Source organism: Anopheles coluzzii, chromosome 2 (assembly GCF_943734685.1).
Source record: "Anopheles coluzzii chromosome 2, AcolN3, whole genome shotgun sequence".
NCBI lineage: Eukaryota > Metazoa > Arthropoda > Insecta > Diptera > Culicidae > Anopheles > Anopheles coluzzii.
In genome coordinates, this window is record NC_064670.1 from 112,637,386 (window position 1) to 112,656,930 (window position 19,545).

The 19,545-nt window shown below is 47.2% G+C and overlaps 1 protein-coding gene across 11 annotated transcripts in view; it reads right to left on the reverse strand.

Annotated features, from left to right (window-relative positions):
• The window catches only part of LOC120949094 (RNA-binding protein Musashi homolog Rbp6), a 582,997-nt gene that overhangs the window by 185,985 nt on the left and 377,467 nt on the right, over nucleotides 1-19,545 (reverse strand). The window contains exon 2 of one of the 11 annotated variants that reach the window (XM_040366104.2): nucleotides 15,234-15,273. The exons of the other annotated variants lie outside the window; for them this stretch is intronic. Within the exon in view, the coding sequence (XP_040222038.2) occupies nucleotides 15,234-15,242 (9 nt within the window). The 5' untranslated portion in view covers nucleotides 15,243-15,273. The remainder of the gene's footprint in view (nucleotides 1-15,233; nucleotides 15,274-19,545) is intronic. 11 annotated transcript variants of the gene reach the window in all.

Below are 19,545 nucleotides of genomic sequence, written 5' to 3' on the forward strand. Positions count from 1 at the left end.
TCTAACCTTTTTCGCACCATCTCCCTCTCGCTCCTGGCCCGCCCCACTAGTCTCATTGGTGCGGCATTTGCATACTGTAACGAACACGGCGAGCGAAAAACGTGCACAGCGTGTGTAATGTGGCGTGTGTATGCGTTGTACTACCATGGGTCACCCAAAAAAAAAACAAAAATCCTTCTTTAGGGAGGCGCAACGCTAGAAAGCGTTAGGGTTCAAACGCCAACCAACCAAACAGGGAAAGAACTAAAAACACAGAGAAAAATGTAGCAAAGAAATGGCAGTTTTCGGTGACCGTCGGCAAACACAATCCAATTTCAAAGTGCAGCAGAAAACGGCCGAAAAGGATTACTCTAGGACGAAGGGACGTGTGTGTAAGTGAAACCAAAACTTGACCTCTGCCGCAAACAGCGCACAAAAGCACCCTGCATCAAGCGACGAAGCGCACGAAGGGTTTGCACAAACGCACCACAGTGGATGACGCTGAGCCTCTTAAGGGCCTCCGTGCATGGGAAGAGGATAACATTTTACGCCACACTCGCAGACACACGCTTAGGTAAAACAGCAACAACAACCTGCAAGTGTTGTGGCCGTGCTCCAAAAGTGTCGTACAAGTGAATGGGTAAAAAGTAAAAGTACCATCATCACACCGAAACCGTGCGCGCAATCCACACCACCAATAGCTTGAGCACGGATAATGTTACGAGAAGGACATAGAGAGAGAGAGGGTGAGCAAAGCGAGCGATGAGGACGATGAGAAAGCTTTGTGCACGGTAAGAAGCATCCGAGCATAACTTTCATTTACATATGTATGGTGAAATAGTTATGTACCGTGTAGGCTCCGGCTGGGTAGGGAGCGACGCGTTTGGGTCTTGGTTCGTGCCGTGCATGCAAAGTGCACTCGCACTCGAAATAGGGGATCATCCTACGCTCCCATGGCATGGACTTCCCTAAGCATGTGCAATGTTAGGGCACCACCACCACCATTGGAAGCAATGCGCAGAGAAGGCTTTCATTGCCGAGCGTTTATTTTGTGTTTTGTTTATTTTGTCGTGGTGCTGTTGCTAGCTGACACCCGTTGACACAGGCGAACGACTGTGCTCGGTGGTGTACGCATTTTGACCGGCACCACATTTTTCCTATCCGGTGGCTCTGCTCTAGGAGCACCCGCTCGCAAGGAACGAGTTTAATACATGCAAGGAAAGCTTGCTTTCACACGCAACCACACGCAATTGTATTATAAATAACGAAACTAGAAGGTTTAGTCAACGCTTTGAGCAGGGAGACACTTTAAAATTGCCTCTTCACGTTAATGCTGCCTCGAGGAAAAGCATCGCCAAAAACACCTGCCCCTCCCAGGCAGGTCGTTACTTTTTGGGTGGGTTGTGAAAATGTATTCCATACAACCATCCGCTTGGTCTCTTAATGATGCTTCACTCCATTCTAAAATTGGGTTAATTGAATCGTGGTGTCGATCATAAATAATGATATTAGTGTGCGCGCGCGCTTACCTTTTTTCTATATTTTTTTTTGCTGTTGTTGCCACCCTTGCCCATTCCTTGTGATCGCTCTTTGCTCGCTTGCCTATTGCGGCGAAACCCGCCGTTGAACCTTGTTGCTGGCTGGGCAAAAAACACCCCCAGACACAGTCACCACCAATCGATAAACACGACGGGCTGCTTATCGTATTCATGAAAAGGTGAAAAACGTGCCCGATCCTGTCTGCAGCAGCATATTTTGGGTGCCATTCACCGTCCCCCCCCCCCTCCCCCACCTCGACTGCCGGGCGCGCTGATACCGCTGCCCAAGCGCGCACAAACCATCGTGAGTGAGCTAAACACAAAAAGCCGTAGCAGCGAGCAGAAACGAAACCGAATGGATGCGATATTTATAGTTATGTTCGTTTTTATAGGGGTAAAATTGAAAAATAATAATTTAAAGAAATATCTTTATGCATACTTAATGGTGGACCTGCGAACAGTTTTGCCAGTGGTGGACGTGACACAAAAGGATGAAACCTCCATTCGCTCGCCCCACACCAAACAAAATGATCCTTCGTTCTTCGTGCTGAAGAAATAAAGCAAAATCGCGGTTCAACCGCGGGGTGGGAAGGGCACGAGACAAGAGCATCAAGGGGTGGGTACGATCGGGCTACAAAATTAGACCGTGCGAAGGGGCAGGATGAAAAATCGAACCTTCCCCGGTTGCGCACCGTACGCGCCCGGGCGGCTTGAAAAGCTGAGTTCAAGCTGAGTGGAAGGATTTTGAAGCGGCATAAAGGAAAAGAACCACGGCTGGATTTTCTCGCAGAGCAAGCGACAGAGCACAGCTGGTTTGCTTTAGCCGGTGCACTTGACGAGGGGGGTGGGGGATGAAAGCTAGAAGAAAGGGTTGGCAGAAAATCCGACAAGCTTTAAGGCGATTCCCATCTGCGAGGGGAAAACAAAAACCAAAGGCTTGAGGCAGAAGCAACAAAAAAATACCGCGGAGCGGATGAGTGCCCACGAGTGGGTTGGAAAGCGCACGCGAAAGGCTTCGCTATCGCTGAAACGGCTTCTTAAAGGACGCCTAGCTTCCTTCCCTTCCCATTGCCACCCAGGCAGTACGCGCAGATTGTGATTCGCTTTTGCTTTCTTTAGCTCGCTTTAGCCCGCTTTCGGCGGACACGCTGGCTGAGTGCGGGAAATTCATTTTGTATTTATAATAATACCACGCTTAGGGATTTGGGAATGGTGAAATAAAATGAAGACACCACGCCAGTGTGTAAATGCAGCCTCGCTTAGCGAGCGCGCAGGTTCGACACATACAGCCGAGCATAAAATTACCAATGACGCCGCACGTGAAAGGAGCTGCGAGCGACCTCTTGAAACACACACACACAGAGCCCGCTACGCCGGAGAGCGTAACTCCGGCTTATTTAGCTGACTTTTCTTCGAGCTCCTTCAAAACGAACCGCCCCATTCACGTTCGAGTCTTTCGATAAGGCGGAATAAAGCGTTGCTGTGAAGAGCCAGGGAAAGCGAATAAAAGCCGGGCCCGGGCCGTGGTTTTTCATCTTCCGGATAGGATGGGGAGTGTAGTGCACCGCTCAATGGAAAGATTTTCACTTTCACAATACAAGCTGACGCACCGGCTCACCACTACTCTCGCTCGGTTATAAAGTGCTTCAAGTTCATCTTGAAGCGCAAAATAGCACTGTGCGAAGTCGTGCCTGTTTCTTCAAGTCGATGGCAAAGGTTTCGGTGAGCTTGGGAGAACAAAAAGAAAGCAAGCCGTTTGAAATCTTGCCCGGCTGCGGTGGCTATTGTAGGGAAGCTTGTGCCCTTATGCTATTTAAAGCCAAGGCCAGCTGGAGTGTTTCAGCCATTGCTAAAGTGGAGAACCATTGACGGTTTTCGATCCGGCTCGGCAAGCGTTGGTGCGATTTTGTTCTCTGTTGGTAGCAGAAAGCTTCCAAGTCGTTTCAGACAGCACACACACGTGGCTGTAGGTCTCTTTTTAACGTCAAAGTGATGGCAAAGCAAACAGTTTGCATGCCTTTTTGTTTAATGTCGATAGTATATTATTAGGTTATAATAGGTAAGCGTAAGCTTCATTGAGATCTTTGCACATTAACTGTTATGGATCTTTTTCACTTGTCGCAGGGCTCATACAGTTATTTAAGCATCAGATGCATTGAAATGAACAATTAAATAACATAAAATCACTAACAATAAAAAGAACAATAAGCAAAAATTAGATACAGGTTATTTACATTCACATTCAAGTTACTCCAGCATGTTGTTGCTTTCCTATTACTGCAAAAACATTCACAAAAACTATTCCCGCTCACGATTCCAGCGACTCCAAACACATTTTTAAACATTAAACTGGAAAATATTTTTGCAACCCCCTTCCTCCTTTACCTCCACCAACCCCTGCGGATTCCCATGTTGCGATGGTTGACCATCGACATGCCAAACACGTAATGTATCCGGCTTCCGATCGTGACGAAACCGGTACCGAATGCGCGTCGCAACCGTTCTGCAGCAAAGGCCGCCTCATGCCGCCCTCGACGCCACACACTCGGTGTTTGTGCATTTTTTATGCATCATTATGCGCTTCCCGTGTGTGTGTGTGTGTGTGTGTGCGAGTAAGTTTATGAGCGCATGAGTGTGAGCGCTGCCTGCATCCGCTCGGGCCTGGTCATCGCAGCATAATTTTGTGCTGCTCGAAATTGCCACCTTACAACCGCCGGCCTTCCTTCGCCTCATTTGGCCGGGTATCAATTTTCCGCTTGTTAATTTGATGAAAACGATTGAGCTCGCGTTGCGTTCTTTGTGGGTGTATAGCATGTATGTGCATGTGCTTTTTTTTATTATTGCCGGCTCAATTTTATTCCCTCTGCTCGTGCCGTGCCGAGCTCATTCCTCACAGGCCATTCGACTTCAATTACACTCTATTTTCCTCCGCCGCTGCTGCTGTGACAGAGCGCCGTAAAAATATTAATAAATAAACCAACCCCCCCCCCCCAACGGTGGCCATGGTTCACACACACACATACACAAACGCAAGCAATAAGTTTTCCGATGTGGTAAAGAGTTTCAATCACAGCGCTCCCGCACTCGTCGTACCGCTTCTCTTCCGTTACCGCAACGGAACGGGACCGAACCGGGCGCCTGTTTGGCAGCATTAAAAACGTGAATTCACTCCAATTCGGACGACCGCAAAAACGGGCAGCAAAGAGGGGGGGTGAAAGCAAAATTGCCTCCCTCTCGAATGCAACAAGAATATTTTGTTTATTTCCCACGCAGTGAATGTACTGGCTGGCTGCTGCTGCTAGTTGCTACTACCGCCTCTCCATCCAATCCCGTTAAAACGATATAAAAATCGAAAATTTCATCAATAAATTATCGCAAAATGAATGCGTAATGTGGGCCGCTGCCGCTTCCCGGGTTCAGTTCGTTATGTGTGTTTTTTTCAAAGTTTTTTATTTTATTCCCTGTTTACTTCTACTTCTGCTTCGCTGCTTGTTTGCCCTACCAAGAGGGAATCACTCCATTCACTATCCGACGAAACCGACCGGCATTGGCCGGGAAAGGTGTCGATTTTGTGAACCTGCGCCGGGGAAACTGTGCGCGTCAGTTTCGGCCCTTTCGCGGCCTTTTCCGCTCCACCAGCAACGCGTCACTTTACTGTGGCTACACGTTTTATGGTCAGTTTCGGGTCTCACATGCCGAGTTGGTAAAGTTTTCGCTCTGAAGTTATCATCAAAAACCTCAAATGAAACAAGCAAAAAAAAAACAGTCCCCCTATGCAAGAGGAAATTGGCCGATTGAATGCTCACGCGAACGCGCGCAACACCACGCGCATCGCACAGCCGGGTGAGAACGGGGCAAACGCATAAAATATTTAAATTAACATATTTTCCAATCATAACAAAATTGAAATTGTATGAAAATTCATACCCCGCGAATGCTAATAATAAATAACAAAATATCTCTCATTCCGCACGCACCAGCAAACCGTGCGGTGGCACATTCCGGGGTTGGCACCGAAATGGGGGGGGGGGGGGGGGGCAGCCCCCAGAAGCCCCATTCGCCACCGCCGCCCGCACAATAGGGCGGTACGGTGTTTTCGGTGTACGCTGTGCTGTGGAAAGGCGCAATAAATGCGGCCTAGCATCGCTCAATCGGCATTCGGCACTTTCTTCGGCCGGCGAAAATGGACTCACGGCATCACATGCGTACACATGCCGTAGTTCGTGTTTCGTAATAACACTCTCGCACGTGTGGTGTCGTCGTGCGTACCAGTACCGTTCATTGCAGCGATCGCACCTTTCCGCGCCGTGCCTGTATGCATGATATTTGCAATATAGGATTTTTATTATTCCAAAAAGGGTTTTTTTTTTTTTGGCGGAGAGGGCCGGCTACAACACGTGCCATTGCTGACGAGTGCATAGCGATGCGACTCTCATAGTACGGCTCAGAACTTCGCCACTTTAGTGCCAACACCGTGATCATCATCATTATCGTCATCCGGCATCGGCGTTATCGTCATCGTTACCATCATCATCATCCGAGGCGAGAATAACTAACTTCAACTACACGCCAAAGGCCCCGGGTCGGGGCACAGGGACAGAACAGGTAGGCGAAAGGGTTGTGAAATTCCTGAATTTAAATTTCCCAAATTGCACCGGTGCGACCGGTGAATGGATGCAGGTGGATCGAGCTCAACCAACCAACGCGCCAACCGCACTGACGAATGGACATTCGTGGTTGCCAAAATAACGTGCCAGCCAAAAATAAATTATGCACCAAAATCGAGTGGCCGACGGGTGCAGTGGACGCGAGTCTTTTTTTTTTTGTTGTATAAAGAGAGGTTTGGATTTTGCAATTGCAACGGGCGACAAGTATGCACCCTTGTCGGGGTGAGGGCGAACCAGCACCGATCGATGTGTGCGATGTGTGCGCGATGGATCGACCCGGCGTGCAGGCGCGGGCGTTGATGCGTGTTTCGTGTTGCAACTGCCGAACCCTTGGAACTGCAGCAGCGTGTGCATTCCGTCCGTAGTTGGACAGAGGAGAGAGAGAGAAAAAAACAACCGTATGAACATTTTGCACCATCACCGATGCAGTGGGTGTGTGTGCGCGTCTCTGTTTACTTTATACCGGCGCGCTGGTGGATGGGATTCATACTTCAGGTTAGCTCATATTTCCAACTAATCCTTCGTCAACGATTTCGGCACCCGATGGAGGGAGAAACCCGAACCGTTGGCGGAGTGGAGTGGCTAAGGCAATGACATTCAAGTCGCCACCCCGATGGTGCCTGGCGGGTTGTCTGCAGCAACGTGCAACGTGCTGGAAATTGTTGGGAAAATTCTGGATAGCGTACTACCCTGACGACCTGCTCACCAGGCCGCAAACACGTTGCGCTCTCCAAAATTTGTTGGGGAAAGCTACCGTACCGCCGTATTGATGTGATTCGAAGCCAATGGTTGAGGATTCGAGTAATAACGGGAATGGAAAGGCAGCTCGTTTGGAGTGGTTTACCGGTGGTTGAACCTCGCTGGAGCATTGCACTATGGAGCAAACATTTGTTATCCGAGAGAAAGGGAAGGAAATTTTGAAATGTTTTTGTTTTGTTTTGAACCAGCATTGAACGGTTTATAATTGATACGCTACATACTTGTTTTCGGAGACTTTTTAGTAATATATTTAAGAGGGTTCATATGGCTATCAAAAGACAACTTTAATACAACTTTAATAAAATAACTCTACATCATCAATAAAGTGCCTTTATTGTACTCAATCTAGAAGAAACTCCCATCTTTGTATTTTACAACGTGAATTCTGCTCAAAACTGCTTGCACAAAGACATGAAGCAAAGCGTTTGAGAATACAAATCAATATTACAACTGTATCAAATATTGAACATGGATGAACAGTCTTTAATCACAAGAATTTAACATTACTCGTTTTTAAGCGTTAAAACTGGAAAAGAAAAATGCAAATAAACATTTTGAATTTAGTGACCAGTTTAGTCTGACCATTATTTGCATGAAAACGTTTCTATTAATATTTTCATTACAAACGCCCGAAGTATCCAGACACAAGTGACAGGGAAAAACTGTCCATCTCCAACACACTCTAAGCCCCCGAGCAAACACTCTTTCTGTTAATGAACTTTTTTAATTTCACCTTCCTAAAAAACAACAACAACAACAACAACACGCTTTCATGTCCAAAACCCCCGAGCTGCCCTAACTGGAACGTGTTCACACTGCGCATAGCGCGTCAGCAATCATTTCCCCAAAAAAAGGGACCCCCTTCATTCCTACCACTCCCACATCACCACCGTCAGCACCTTCAAGCCCTTAACGAACGGGAAGAGGGGGGGAGGGGGGCTTGGTGCGATTTTAATATTCGGCCGCACCGAACCGTAAACGAGGAATTTTCACGGCTCGCGTCTCAAGTTCGCGCCTGAGTTACATATTTAAATTTCAAATGAATCCACGTTGTCAAATAATTACGTGTCCTTCGCCGTTGCCCGTTCCTTCCCCTCTCTTTCCCTGCGTGATGGTAGCTTGGGGTGATGGTGGAGGGGTGGAGGGTAGAGGAGGTTCGGTGATCCTTCGTTTAAGGATTTGTACCGAACGATGTAAACGCGCTCGATGGAAAGGGGAATAGAGAGCGTGCGTGAGAAGAATTTCACACACGCGCCCTCTCCATTTCCAGGAAGTGTCATACTTCACAGCAGGGCAGAGGACGGGGAGGGGCTCATCTTTCGGGCTGGCAGCTCCCTCGGGCGGGTGGACACAGTAGCAGGCAGTTTGCGGCGAGAGCTTACTGTTTCTCAATTTGACACACATCGATGGCGATGGCGATTGGCATGATTAAGGAGAAATCAGTTCATCATTAAGCGGAGATGATGAAACCCTCCCCGGAAAATCCGAAACCTTAGTGGCCCAGCGTGGCCTACGCGCGATGATGATGTGCTTATGCTTTCATCACCAGCCCTTGAAGACTTACACTCACCGGCTCCTCCTCCTCCTCCTCCTCCGGTGGATCCAAACACAGTCATTATCTCCGGCTACATCATCGTGATCTGTGGCAGCACGCTGGGCGCGCTGTGTGATACCGTGACGGCACGTCGTGCGTGCCAGCAGTGGCAATAGAACGTCATCGGCCGTCATCATACGTGAGGAGGAAGCAGCGAGAGTTACTTTAACGTGCAGGGTTAGAACAAAGCGTGTGGGCAGGCAAAAAAAAAAAAACTTCCGTAGAAACACGGCCCGTCAGTCACGGACGGATGATACACCATGATTAGGCAGTTTCTTGCGGATTCCTGCAGAATCTGGTCCTGACTTTGTTGTCGGAGTGTGTTTTTGTTGTTGTTGTTGTTGTATATGATATACTTTCGTGGAAGAAACAAAAAAGGCCCTTTTCTGCAAAGTGTGTGTGTGCCTGTTCCGGTATGTCAACTTATCACTTGTTTTATCATAGTTTACTTCAAACGGGAGCAGCACTCCGGTTCTTGGAAAGGAAAGGCTTCCGTTGTTCCAGCAGCTCCTACATACTTTGCTTGACGTGTAATGGGGAGGACAACCCTTGGTACGGGCGCTGGCACCCGCTTGGATGTGATTATACTTTCGTTTTTTTTCTTTCTTCCCCTTCTCCTGGCTTCGTTCATTTTCGGTTCCATAACTCAAGCGAGTCGGCACCACAAATGGCCAACGCGTCTTACCCGTACCGTTGAAACGCCCGTGCCAACGGTTTCACTTCCGACCGGTTGGAGCAAATGCCGAGGCAAAGGGATCATGTGCGATGACGGTTTGCGTCGACGACGACGACGAAGGCGACGATGCCACTTCCCATACACCCACATTCACCACCCTCTTTTCTACTGCTACTCGACATTAAATTAATTTAGGCATCTCAAACGGAGCAACGGCGCCCACGAAGGAAGGCATACTTCAGTTGCACCGAGCTTCTTGCCTGGTACGGTGCTAGTGATGGTGCCTCCCCTCACTCCCGCTCCCCATCAGTCGCTTGTTTAGTCAGCATATTTTAGAACAAGTCTTAGCACTTTTGTACCTAATACCACTTACCAGGCAACGAAGCATTCGGGTTTCGCTTCGCTACAGCCACACCGCACGACTCTAGCTGGCTGGCTGGCAGTGTGGCTGGCTCAGCCTGGTCTGCGTCTGCTAGTCACCGAACCGAGCGTACCAGGATGTGCCTTCAACGCGGGCGGAAGCATACCCGAGCATCGGGGGGGCAATTTATACCGTAGCACCGTGCCACGATGGATGGATGGTGAACGGAAATTTCGCAAATGTGTTCATCATGATGAGTAATTTGAGCATAAATTCACTATTATTTATTTCTAATAAAAACAACGGTGCCAACTACCACCCCGCAAGGCGGTGGAAGTGCTTCCGCTCAAGGCCTGTGTAGTGTTGCCTGTACACGTCATATTTACAACCCCCCTCCCGGTCTCCCGTACTCGTGTGCTTGCCATGCTGGCACGTGGTAAGTACAACGACAAAGAGCGCTAAATTACAACCCATCCCACACTAAGCGGCTGACGAAGGCGACGGCGACGATGGTGGTGCGTATGAGTTTATGCTATTTGACGACGTACTTTTTGGGGGTGAGCCGTACCAATTCATTCTGATTTTACCGCTCCCCCTCCTCCCCCGGCTGGTAAGCTTCACTGGTGCAATATATGCTCGTTTCCATTCCCCCTGCGCCCGGGAGGAGAAGGAAAGCAAGAAATAAAAAACCAACCAACAACATCCGAAGCAAACACGGGCAGGCTTTTGCATAAGCAAATAAAATTAAACATAAATTCTGTGCAAATATTAGCCAAGCATAATGTGTACACCCCAGCTCTCCCCCCCGCCAGCTCCGTTCCCCGGTTCGGTTAAATGGGATCGTTACGGGTACTCGTTGCGTTCGCGTGTGTTCATGAATAACGCTGTACTACAGTGTGCGTAAGAATGCTACCGTCCGTTGTCTTTTGGGTGGGTGAACAAAGTGCGGCAGAAACATGTTGAGGGTGGGCATTTTTTTTTCTTCCATTTTTCTCATTTCCGCTGTTGAGGCGTATGGGTCAAACCTCAGCAGGTGGTAAGGTTTGGTACGCTACCTTTGGTCTGGTTTCCGTGGTCTGAGGTGCGGAGTACTTAACACCAATATGAATGTGGATTATGTCGGTGTACACTGGTCCGTTGGTTTTTTCAATGGACAGGAGGAATTAAACAAGTGTACACACTGTGCGACTGTGGCAGCCGAGACGAGCTTACATGGTGGGTGATTGAACATCATTCCTGTACATTAATATGCAGCTTGCTGGAATAGGCTAGCAAAATTCGTTGGTGGGAAAACAAGTAGATGGAATAAGTTAAATAGCCCGGTCGAAACTATATCTACAGTGTTGTTTTGAGATGGATATTGACATACATTTGGAGTGATGAGAAGGTTAAATAGGCATTGTCTGCACCTGAGAATACATGTCAACTTTTTTCAACCCATTGAAGCTTTCAAAATTGGCATAAGAATTGTAATATAGCAAATTCTATCATTTCAATTATCAACTTCTTAACATACATTCTATCATTTTGGAACAAACAGTTTCAGGCATTACGTTAAATTGTGTAAATAAAAGATTTATTTACAGTCAGAAATTGATGCCTTAGAGACAAAATTGGTTGAAGCCAAAATTTAGTGGCAACGACTGTAAGCTGATGTACTATTGAGCCCATTTGTAACTCATTCAATAACGCTTCAAACAGTTAGTGTTCAGAATAGCAAAAGATGTCATGAGTTCAAGCCCCGAATGAACCGTGCCCCTATACGTAGGATTGACTATCCTGATATGGTAACAATAGGTCACTGAAAGCCAAGCTCACTTCACTAGTGGGTATAAGGCAGGCCTTGAACCGACAACGGTTGTTGTGCCAAAGAAGAAGAAGAAGAAGAAGAAGAAGAAGAAGAAGAAGAAGAAGAAGAAGAAGAAGAAGAAGAAGAAGAAGAAGAAGAAGAAGAAGAAAAAGAGGAAGAGGAAGAAGAAGAAGAAGAAGAAGAAGAAGAAGAAGAAGAAGAAGAAGAAGAAGAAGAAGAAGAAGAAGAAGAAGAAGAAGAAGAAGAAGAATAAGAAGAAGAAGAAGAAGAAGAAGAAGAAGGAAAGTAAAATATGTTTGTAACAATAAATACAAGAAAACACCAAAAATGAGTTCAAATGTCTCCTTATTTGTTGTTTTTTTTTGTTCGATAATTCTTTTTAATAAACCACTCGAAAAGCTTGAATGTGTTAATTCAATTATGTTCCCTGTAATGAGTATACAGGCCTTGAGTCGTTACTATAACGTGTTTGGAGGTAATTACACGATTCAGTTTACACTAAATTTGTTCTAACTAGAATCACGTTACGCGGTAGATGATTCTACTTTCCTGCCCAACTCCAAGGTTAAACCTTACCCATCGTCGCCTTCGCCTTACCTTTCCAGAGAACAGAACACTACACCCGTGTGAAAGACCAGTTGACAGTTTAACAACGAAATGCTTTCTTCGGTCTTTTCCCGGCCATAACCGTTAATGGGGTATGGGGTTGGGTCTTTATCATACCACCATGATAATGTATCTGTGTGTGTATGAGAGTTTATGTGTAGCTTTCACACACGGGTCTTCTCGCCGGCTCGAATATAGGCCGTGGTGGATCGAAACGGAAATACCCTGCTACCAGCTGGCTCACTTCCCAGCCAAACCGTTTCCAAGCCCGGTTTGCCCCCCCCCCCTCTCCCTTCCCTTCCCGTGCGCTGATTAGCGTAGTCATTTTCTCCCTGCTGCTTGAGGTATTTGCCACGGTCATCACCTACCCTGTATGCCCTACTAACACCAACCCCTGTTCCACCCGCACCGGTCGGTACTAATTGTTTCTTCAACATTCTGTGGCAGCTTCCTGGCCGCGTGCGCATATGGACCCCGGGCCGCTCCACGCTGCCTTCCCGAAACCGCCGGCGAGCGGGTTCCACCACCACGCGAGCATACAACATGCATTAAGATTAATTTTCTCAGCGTTCACTTCCGTCGTTCCCGTACGACCCGGTTCATTTTAATTTACTCTGAAAACCTGCCCTGAGTGTCTCTCTCTCTCTCTCCCTCTCTTCAGCCTCGAGCCTGGAGCCCCGAGCAGCCCGAGAAGCGTTGAAGAAAAATGTCTCACACAACCATACCTGCTAACTCCACACAGGCCTGATAGCGCATACCTCGGCTAAGTAGAGTCCCTTCCTCGTCTGCTTCTCCAGCCCGAGAAGCGAAACCAAGAACGCACACGGGGCGGGCTGCCTCGCAACTAGCGCGCGCACACACTACTGAACTAATTGAATTTTCCTTCGGCAAAAATCATATTTCATTGTGTCTGTGGCACTGCCTCCGTTGCTCGGTTCCGTACCAGTCATTGTTGCTTCCCGGTTGCTGCGTGCCACGGTGCGTGATACACGGGCCCTGGTGCGATCTGAGATATGAGCGAGCGCCCGCGCGCTCCGCGTGTGGGTGTTTCTATTGTTATTTTGCATATAGTACACATAAAACAATACAAAATCCGCCCCCAGCTTCTCCCCACTTTGTCGATTAAATCGTTGCCTCGTATCCTCCATCCCTGGATGGAAAACCTTGCGCCCGAAAGTCTGCTGGTTGGAGTTAACTTGCCGGCTTACATACTACCGTTTTGCCCTACCAAAGGCAAAGAAAACCAGCGGCACGCTGAAAGGAAAACTTGTCCCCATGCTTGACTGACAGCGGGATGGCGAGTTTGTACCGTTAATTTCCTCTCCCCATCAAACACACTCCACAACTCGGGGCAGGCAGGCAGGCAGACAGCGACAGCTTCCTTTCAGAGAATGGGAAGAACCGTCCATGGGCTGGGAAGATGACTTTTGTTTTCGAAGAACAAAAGCACGCTGGAAGGTAGGACTGCGATAATAACAGTGCAAAGGAAACTTCATCCCGAGAAGCCAGGCAGCAGGATGAAGTTACGGTTAGGTAGATTAAGAGCAAAAACAGAGGATGCTTTAATTTTATGACAGGCAGGGTTGGTTGCGATGGGATCGCTTTATTGTCCCGAAGCAGAGCTGTTATTGAAAAACGCACAGAAAAAATGGTGAAATTTGGCAAGTGAGTACGGCACAGTACACTACCAACATCATTATCCAGAGTTCTTATGTACAAATGATGAAGCACATTTCGTTAAAAATAAAATTAACATGTTTTTCCAAACATTTATCGCACTCCGTAACTATTTGAAATCACTCCAATGCCCATCCCAAATCAAACGAACTGCCCTTAATCGACCGGCAGCACCCGAAGCCCACACTCACTGACAATGCAAAGATAAGGCTTTGGTCACTCCCGCGCTGGTGTTTTGGGGTGGAGGCTTATCCGGGATGCTGCTGACTGTAATAAAATGAGATTTTATGGCACGCTCCCCCATAACACACACACACTTTACCGGCGAGCCTTTGCCGATTGTTGATTGCCGTTTTCAAAACGGATGCACACCGTTACCATCACGTCACGTTTGTACCGTGGGTTTGGAGCATCCCAGAAACAGGGTTAGCGGCGCATGGCCGTAAGACGACCCTTACCGACCCCCAAAAAACCCGTAAAAGGGGTTTGCTTTCCATGGCAGCAAAATGTTACCTTCGGTACCGAGACCGGAACGCATATTTAAACAGGGCCTGCCTTGGAAAATCCGTCCGTTCGCATGACCTTGGCATGGCTGGCGGGGAAAGCGGCGGGGGAAGGATTTCCGGCGAATTCCTTCACATCATTATGCCTTATCCTTAACACATTGGACCCCACACTGCCTATTCACCACCATGACACCAAGGGTTTTGGGCCCGGTCTTGCAGCTGCAGCGCCACCCCTCGCCTCGTCGAAATGATTCCGTAGAGTTTTCTCATTATATTGTTTAAATTTTGATTTTAATATTGTTTATAATTAGAAAATATAAAAAGCTTACGCAAGGTGGCAATAAAATCTTTTGCTCGCTTGGCCGTGCCGCCCCTGTGCTGCTGTTGCTGCTGCTGGTACAGCTGCTCTAAACAGACTTGGGTTAGGATACGAGCCGGTGTTGACGTTAAGGGAGAAAGGGTTGTGAAAACGAGCACAGTGCGGCAAACGGGGATCATTTTACACGTACTCAGCGTAAAGCCTAACCGGAGCTTGGGTGGTTTTTACGATGCTTAGTAGTCCCTGGGACGGGAAAAATCATTTTCATTGCCTTTTGGTTTAAGCAAAAGCTATCATTGAGCAGGGAAGAGAGTAAGCGAGACTCGAGACGGTTGGTTACCTTTTTGATGGGTCTCTGTGTGTTGATGCTGAACAGGGGAGGAGCAAATGCGCTAATCTTCTACCCACGGAACCCGCTCGGGCCCGTAAGTGAAGTAAAGTAACTCGGAGTTACCCATGCGAAGCAAACATAATTACAGTGTTACGATGCAGAAGTGAGGTTCATTCTTTACTTTTATCTTCAAAAAAACAAAAGACATCCAATTCATGCTTGGCCAATATTCTCTGCTCATACATTTTAGTTCAATTTTATGAGCATCTTTCTTGCTTGCAGGATGACGAGTAACCATTTGTGATGAATTAAGCAAAGCTGCTGCAATGTTGGTGTGAGCTAGATGAAGCGTGAACCAGGGCAGTGCTGCTTCAGTAAGAAAGATACCAATCATCGGTGTGAATACTCACGCAATCCATAACTTGGATCCTGTGATGCTTTGGAACTTACCTAAAAGCAAAAAGGAGAGAAAGGGAAAGAGTTAGTTAAAAATGCCTTGATGTAACAACAATGTGACTGTTTTGTAAGAATGAATAACAGCGGCAAAAGAGACCGACATTGCAAAATGTATCCATTCTTATACTATTTAAAAAAAACATGTTTTGTTGAAATAAATACAGAATAGTTTTTGTATTAGAAGAACGTGCTCATCATGAATCGAAGTACATGTTGTAGCTGAAACCCAATTAATAATGTTATTAATTGCGCACCTGATTTTTCCCTAAAGTGATTAGCAAATACTACCATCCACCGTGAGCATGATACCTACTTGCCATCAACTAGAGCGTTATTTTCCATCTCACCAACCAACACGCGGTAAGATGGTTTCTGGTTATTCAATTAGAATCCCTTAAGGATTTCACGTCTAATTTATACAACACTCACCATCATCTACAGGGACCGACAACGATGCGTTTTTGTTAAATAAAAGCAAAAGAGAGCAGAATGAATGAAGCCCAGCCACAGTCACACAAAACTGGAAGCGAAAGCGACATGGCGCATGGACCCGCGGACATGGGGAAAACTCGCGAGCAGTAGTCCGAAGAGCAGCTTTTTTGCTTCCCTACTTGCCCTAGAAGCACTCGGCACGGAAAGCATGCCTGCTGCTGCTTTTTAATAATCTTTCCCATTTTGTCTGCAAATCGGTCATTCTTTGTGCGCGCCGAAGCACGCACGCCTTTAGACTACTGGCGCGCTTGTCCGGGGGCGCGCTGTGGCAGAAAAAGTTTTTGCCCACAACGAGCCAAGGGCAGAGCGAAAGGGGCCGCAAGATGTTCACGGGTGTCGCGCCGGTGTCCTGCGCTACTGATCTTCAAAATATGATAACGAGACCCAGTGCTGGGAGGAAATCCCTGGGAACCTTTCGCGAGTTCTGTGCTTCCCGGGAAATTGTGAACTGCCCACCATCCCACACCTTGGCGGATGGTTCTGGGATGATGACGGATCAAGGGAAAGTTGAGCATATTTTTCCCGTACCCGTTTTCCTCCAGTTCTTAAGGTTTTGAGTTTGTGTGTGTGTGTCTGTGTGTGGAAAATCCCTCATACTATCGCTATCATTATTTCGCTACTCAAACTTCTTCTTTTTTTCTCTGCACTCCCGTTGATGTCCAGCAGTACGCTCTCGCAATGTCCGTGCAAATAAGGAACATTTTTCAGCATTTAGTGCTTTTTGCAACGACTTGATAAATTAAAAGACATTGTATCAACCGCCATCATCGTTCGCAATGGCGGGCACACAGCCACACTCACAGCCACTCTTTTCTTTGTATAACTGCACGCTGTTGCCGGGCGTCTACATTGCCCACGCCGAACCGACGAACATTACTTTTCGCGCACTAGCGGTTAGTCAAGCGACTGGGAGTTCTGGACACTCTTCAGACTCGACGACAGGTCGCCGCCTGTTCCTTTCTTGTCCGAGATGCTGGACTCGGGCCGTTCTTATCTTTCGCAATCCACAAGTGCTTGAGCTGTTTCATTTTTGTCCGCTTTGCGGGAGACTTTAATCTTTAGGATGGTAACTCTTCTGGCCAGATTTGTTAGGTGGCTCACAAGTACTATAGTACCGAGAACGGAGGACAGAAAAATGGTTATAAGATTTTTACTTTACTTTTACTTTACTCTCATCACAAGTAGAAATTACTTAGAATTAATATCAGGTACTGCTCAGTGTTATAGAAATAATGTTTTTTTCATAAGTTACCCAATCGAGCTATTTGTTTATTCTTGCAGAAAAGGTTCAACGCGCATAAGTTTCCACTCGAATTTTACGACAACTTTTATCTGGCCGGCCTTTCGACATCATTCTCATAATTTTATCTTCTTGGACACGCCCTCTCGAATGAACTGAAGCTTAAACAAAAACCACTAACTACATCCATTCGTTTGCGGTGAGCAATAGCTCGGCCGAACCAGCAACGCTCGGCCGAACCGACGGCGAACGAACAACGGCCAACAAAACCCAACTCGGCTTGAATCTGGCGTTGGCTGCCAAAAAAGTATTGCCAACTTCGCACACACAGACACACACACACAGAGGAGAAAAAAATTGCTTTGCTACCGGTTGGGCCGAAAGTTAGCATCTGATTCTTGTCTTCGGCTAGTCTCCTCTTCTCTTTGTCTCATCTGCTGGCAGCAAGTAAAACTTTAGCCTTCCCTCAGCATCCCAGCACACGCGCGACCAATGAAAGCCAGACGCTGGATCTCTCGATGCAAATGAAACAAATTCGTTGGCAGGAGTAAATATTTTACAAAGAAAAGGAACGGCTTAGGGTCTAAGAGGAGCAACAAAAAAAAAGCCTTACAACCAAAGAGGCAAAAAAGCCCATGTTTTGTGCGTTAATCATGGGGAAAATCTTCACTGCCAACAGTATGTTCACCTGCAATTTTTACCATCAAAGAAAGAACTGCTTAAGAAAGTATTAATGCTCATAGAATACACACACACACACACACACACACACATACAAACATTTGCCTTGGACTGTTTCTGCCCGGGTTGGAACTAAACGAACCTCAAACGCCGGGTTTTTCTCGTTCAACTCGGTTGCCGAAATGAGCCAAAAGTCGTCTCATTATGCAAATTTTTATGGCCATCGCCGGATGGTGAAACCCGACTTATTTGCAGAAGCGTTGCGTTTTCTGGCCAGAATGGGGGGAGGGAGGGTTTGCTTGTCCGGAGGAGTTCCTCGATTTGGTGAAATAAGTTTTATTGTGTGAGAGATATTCTTCGGGCTGGGCATGGGCTTTGGCAGACAGCCGGCAGCGGCAGTCCTAAACGACTCTTCCGGAACAAATAAGAGGTGAAACTGTGCGTCGTCGGATGTCGACCGGTTGAAATTATGATTTCTGTAATGGTTTACCGCCGGTTGAAACTCCAGGCAAAAGGAGAACTGGCAGAGAGCGCAAAACCTTGAGCGAAACGGCCACTCTTAATAGGGCCGCGTGCACTTGAATGTCTAATGAATGAGGTTAAGTTGATGCCGAAGTTACTGAGATTTAGAGAGATACTGGTGTACCGGTGGTTGAAGGGGGGGGGGGGGGGTGAGGTACAGGAAGCTCATCCTAAAGAAAGTTGTTGAGAATGTACCCGAAGATACTTGGGAGGCACTGCTAACCGATATCGTTTGTACTCCAAAGTCAACTAAATTCGACACAATTTTCCTTACTTAAATCCTGATTGCTCCGTGCACTCTTATGCCTATCATTAATTCAACATCTTCATTTCAACTCCCCACCACCCTCCTCCGGGAGAACACCGAACAAAACAAACACAAATAATCGTTCCAAAAACCATTGCGTGACTAACGTGTAACTTTATTATTCAACTTTTTCCAACTGTTTCCGATTCGAACCAGGCGAGCGAGTTCAATTTTACAAGAAAACCCGTATTCCCCAATTTGGTATCGAGTTGCCGTCCAATTACTTGCCCGATATCCCGATTCCGCTCGATTTCATCCGCCCGGCCAGCGCCGGGGATCGATAAAAAGGGCTTCGCTTAATCACGGGAGACACGGGGCGGTCCACTGTGGTGAACCATCCGTAGCAAAACTTCACAAACCCTTTGCGCGTTACCATTCCACTACCACGCACTCTCTCTCTCTCTATGGACGTTTACTGTGCGTGATTCGACCGTGAAGCGGCAACAGAAGAAGCAAAACAATTTACCACAACCGGTCCGAAGATCTTCACACACTGGTGCTTCAACCCTGACAACGCCCAATTACGGCGCACGGTGAGACCCAGCGGAGCTCAAAGGACCACCCCACAGATTTGAATTTCCCAATGTGCCCGGTGTGGTGTGGAGTTGGAACAACGTACACCCACTTTACCTTGCTCAAACTTCACAGTTTCTTCGAAAACCACTATCGTCAGCAGCAAACAAACCCCGAATCCGTACACGTTCTGTGCCTTGTATTAGGTTCTACAAAATGTGTCTGAATGCAGAAGAAAGAGAGCAGATACCGAGAGACAGAGGAGTTGCGCTCTTATTTGCAATAACTTCTGTCTTCTACAATATAGTTCCTTTTCTTCCTTTTTTTCCCCACATCCACTTCGGTGGACTCAAGCATTCAAATATGGTACTGCTTTTGTCGTGCGAAAAGCCCTTCAGTTCTCTGTTTCTTTCAAGCAGGACTTAGCCGCAGGTAGCCAATTTTGCTCGTATAAAATTGTTCGATTCAGACTCTTTCTGTAGACATATAGCCACAAAGACCAAAAGATTGT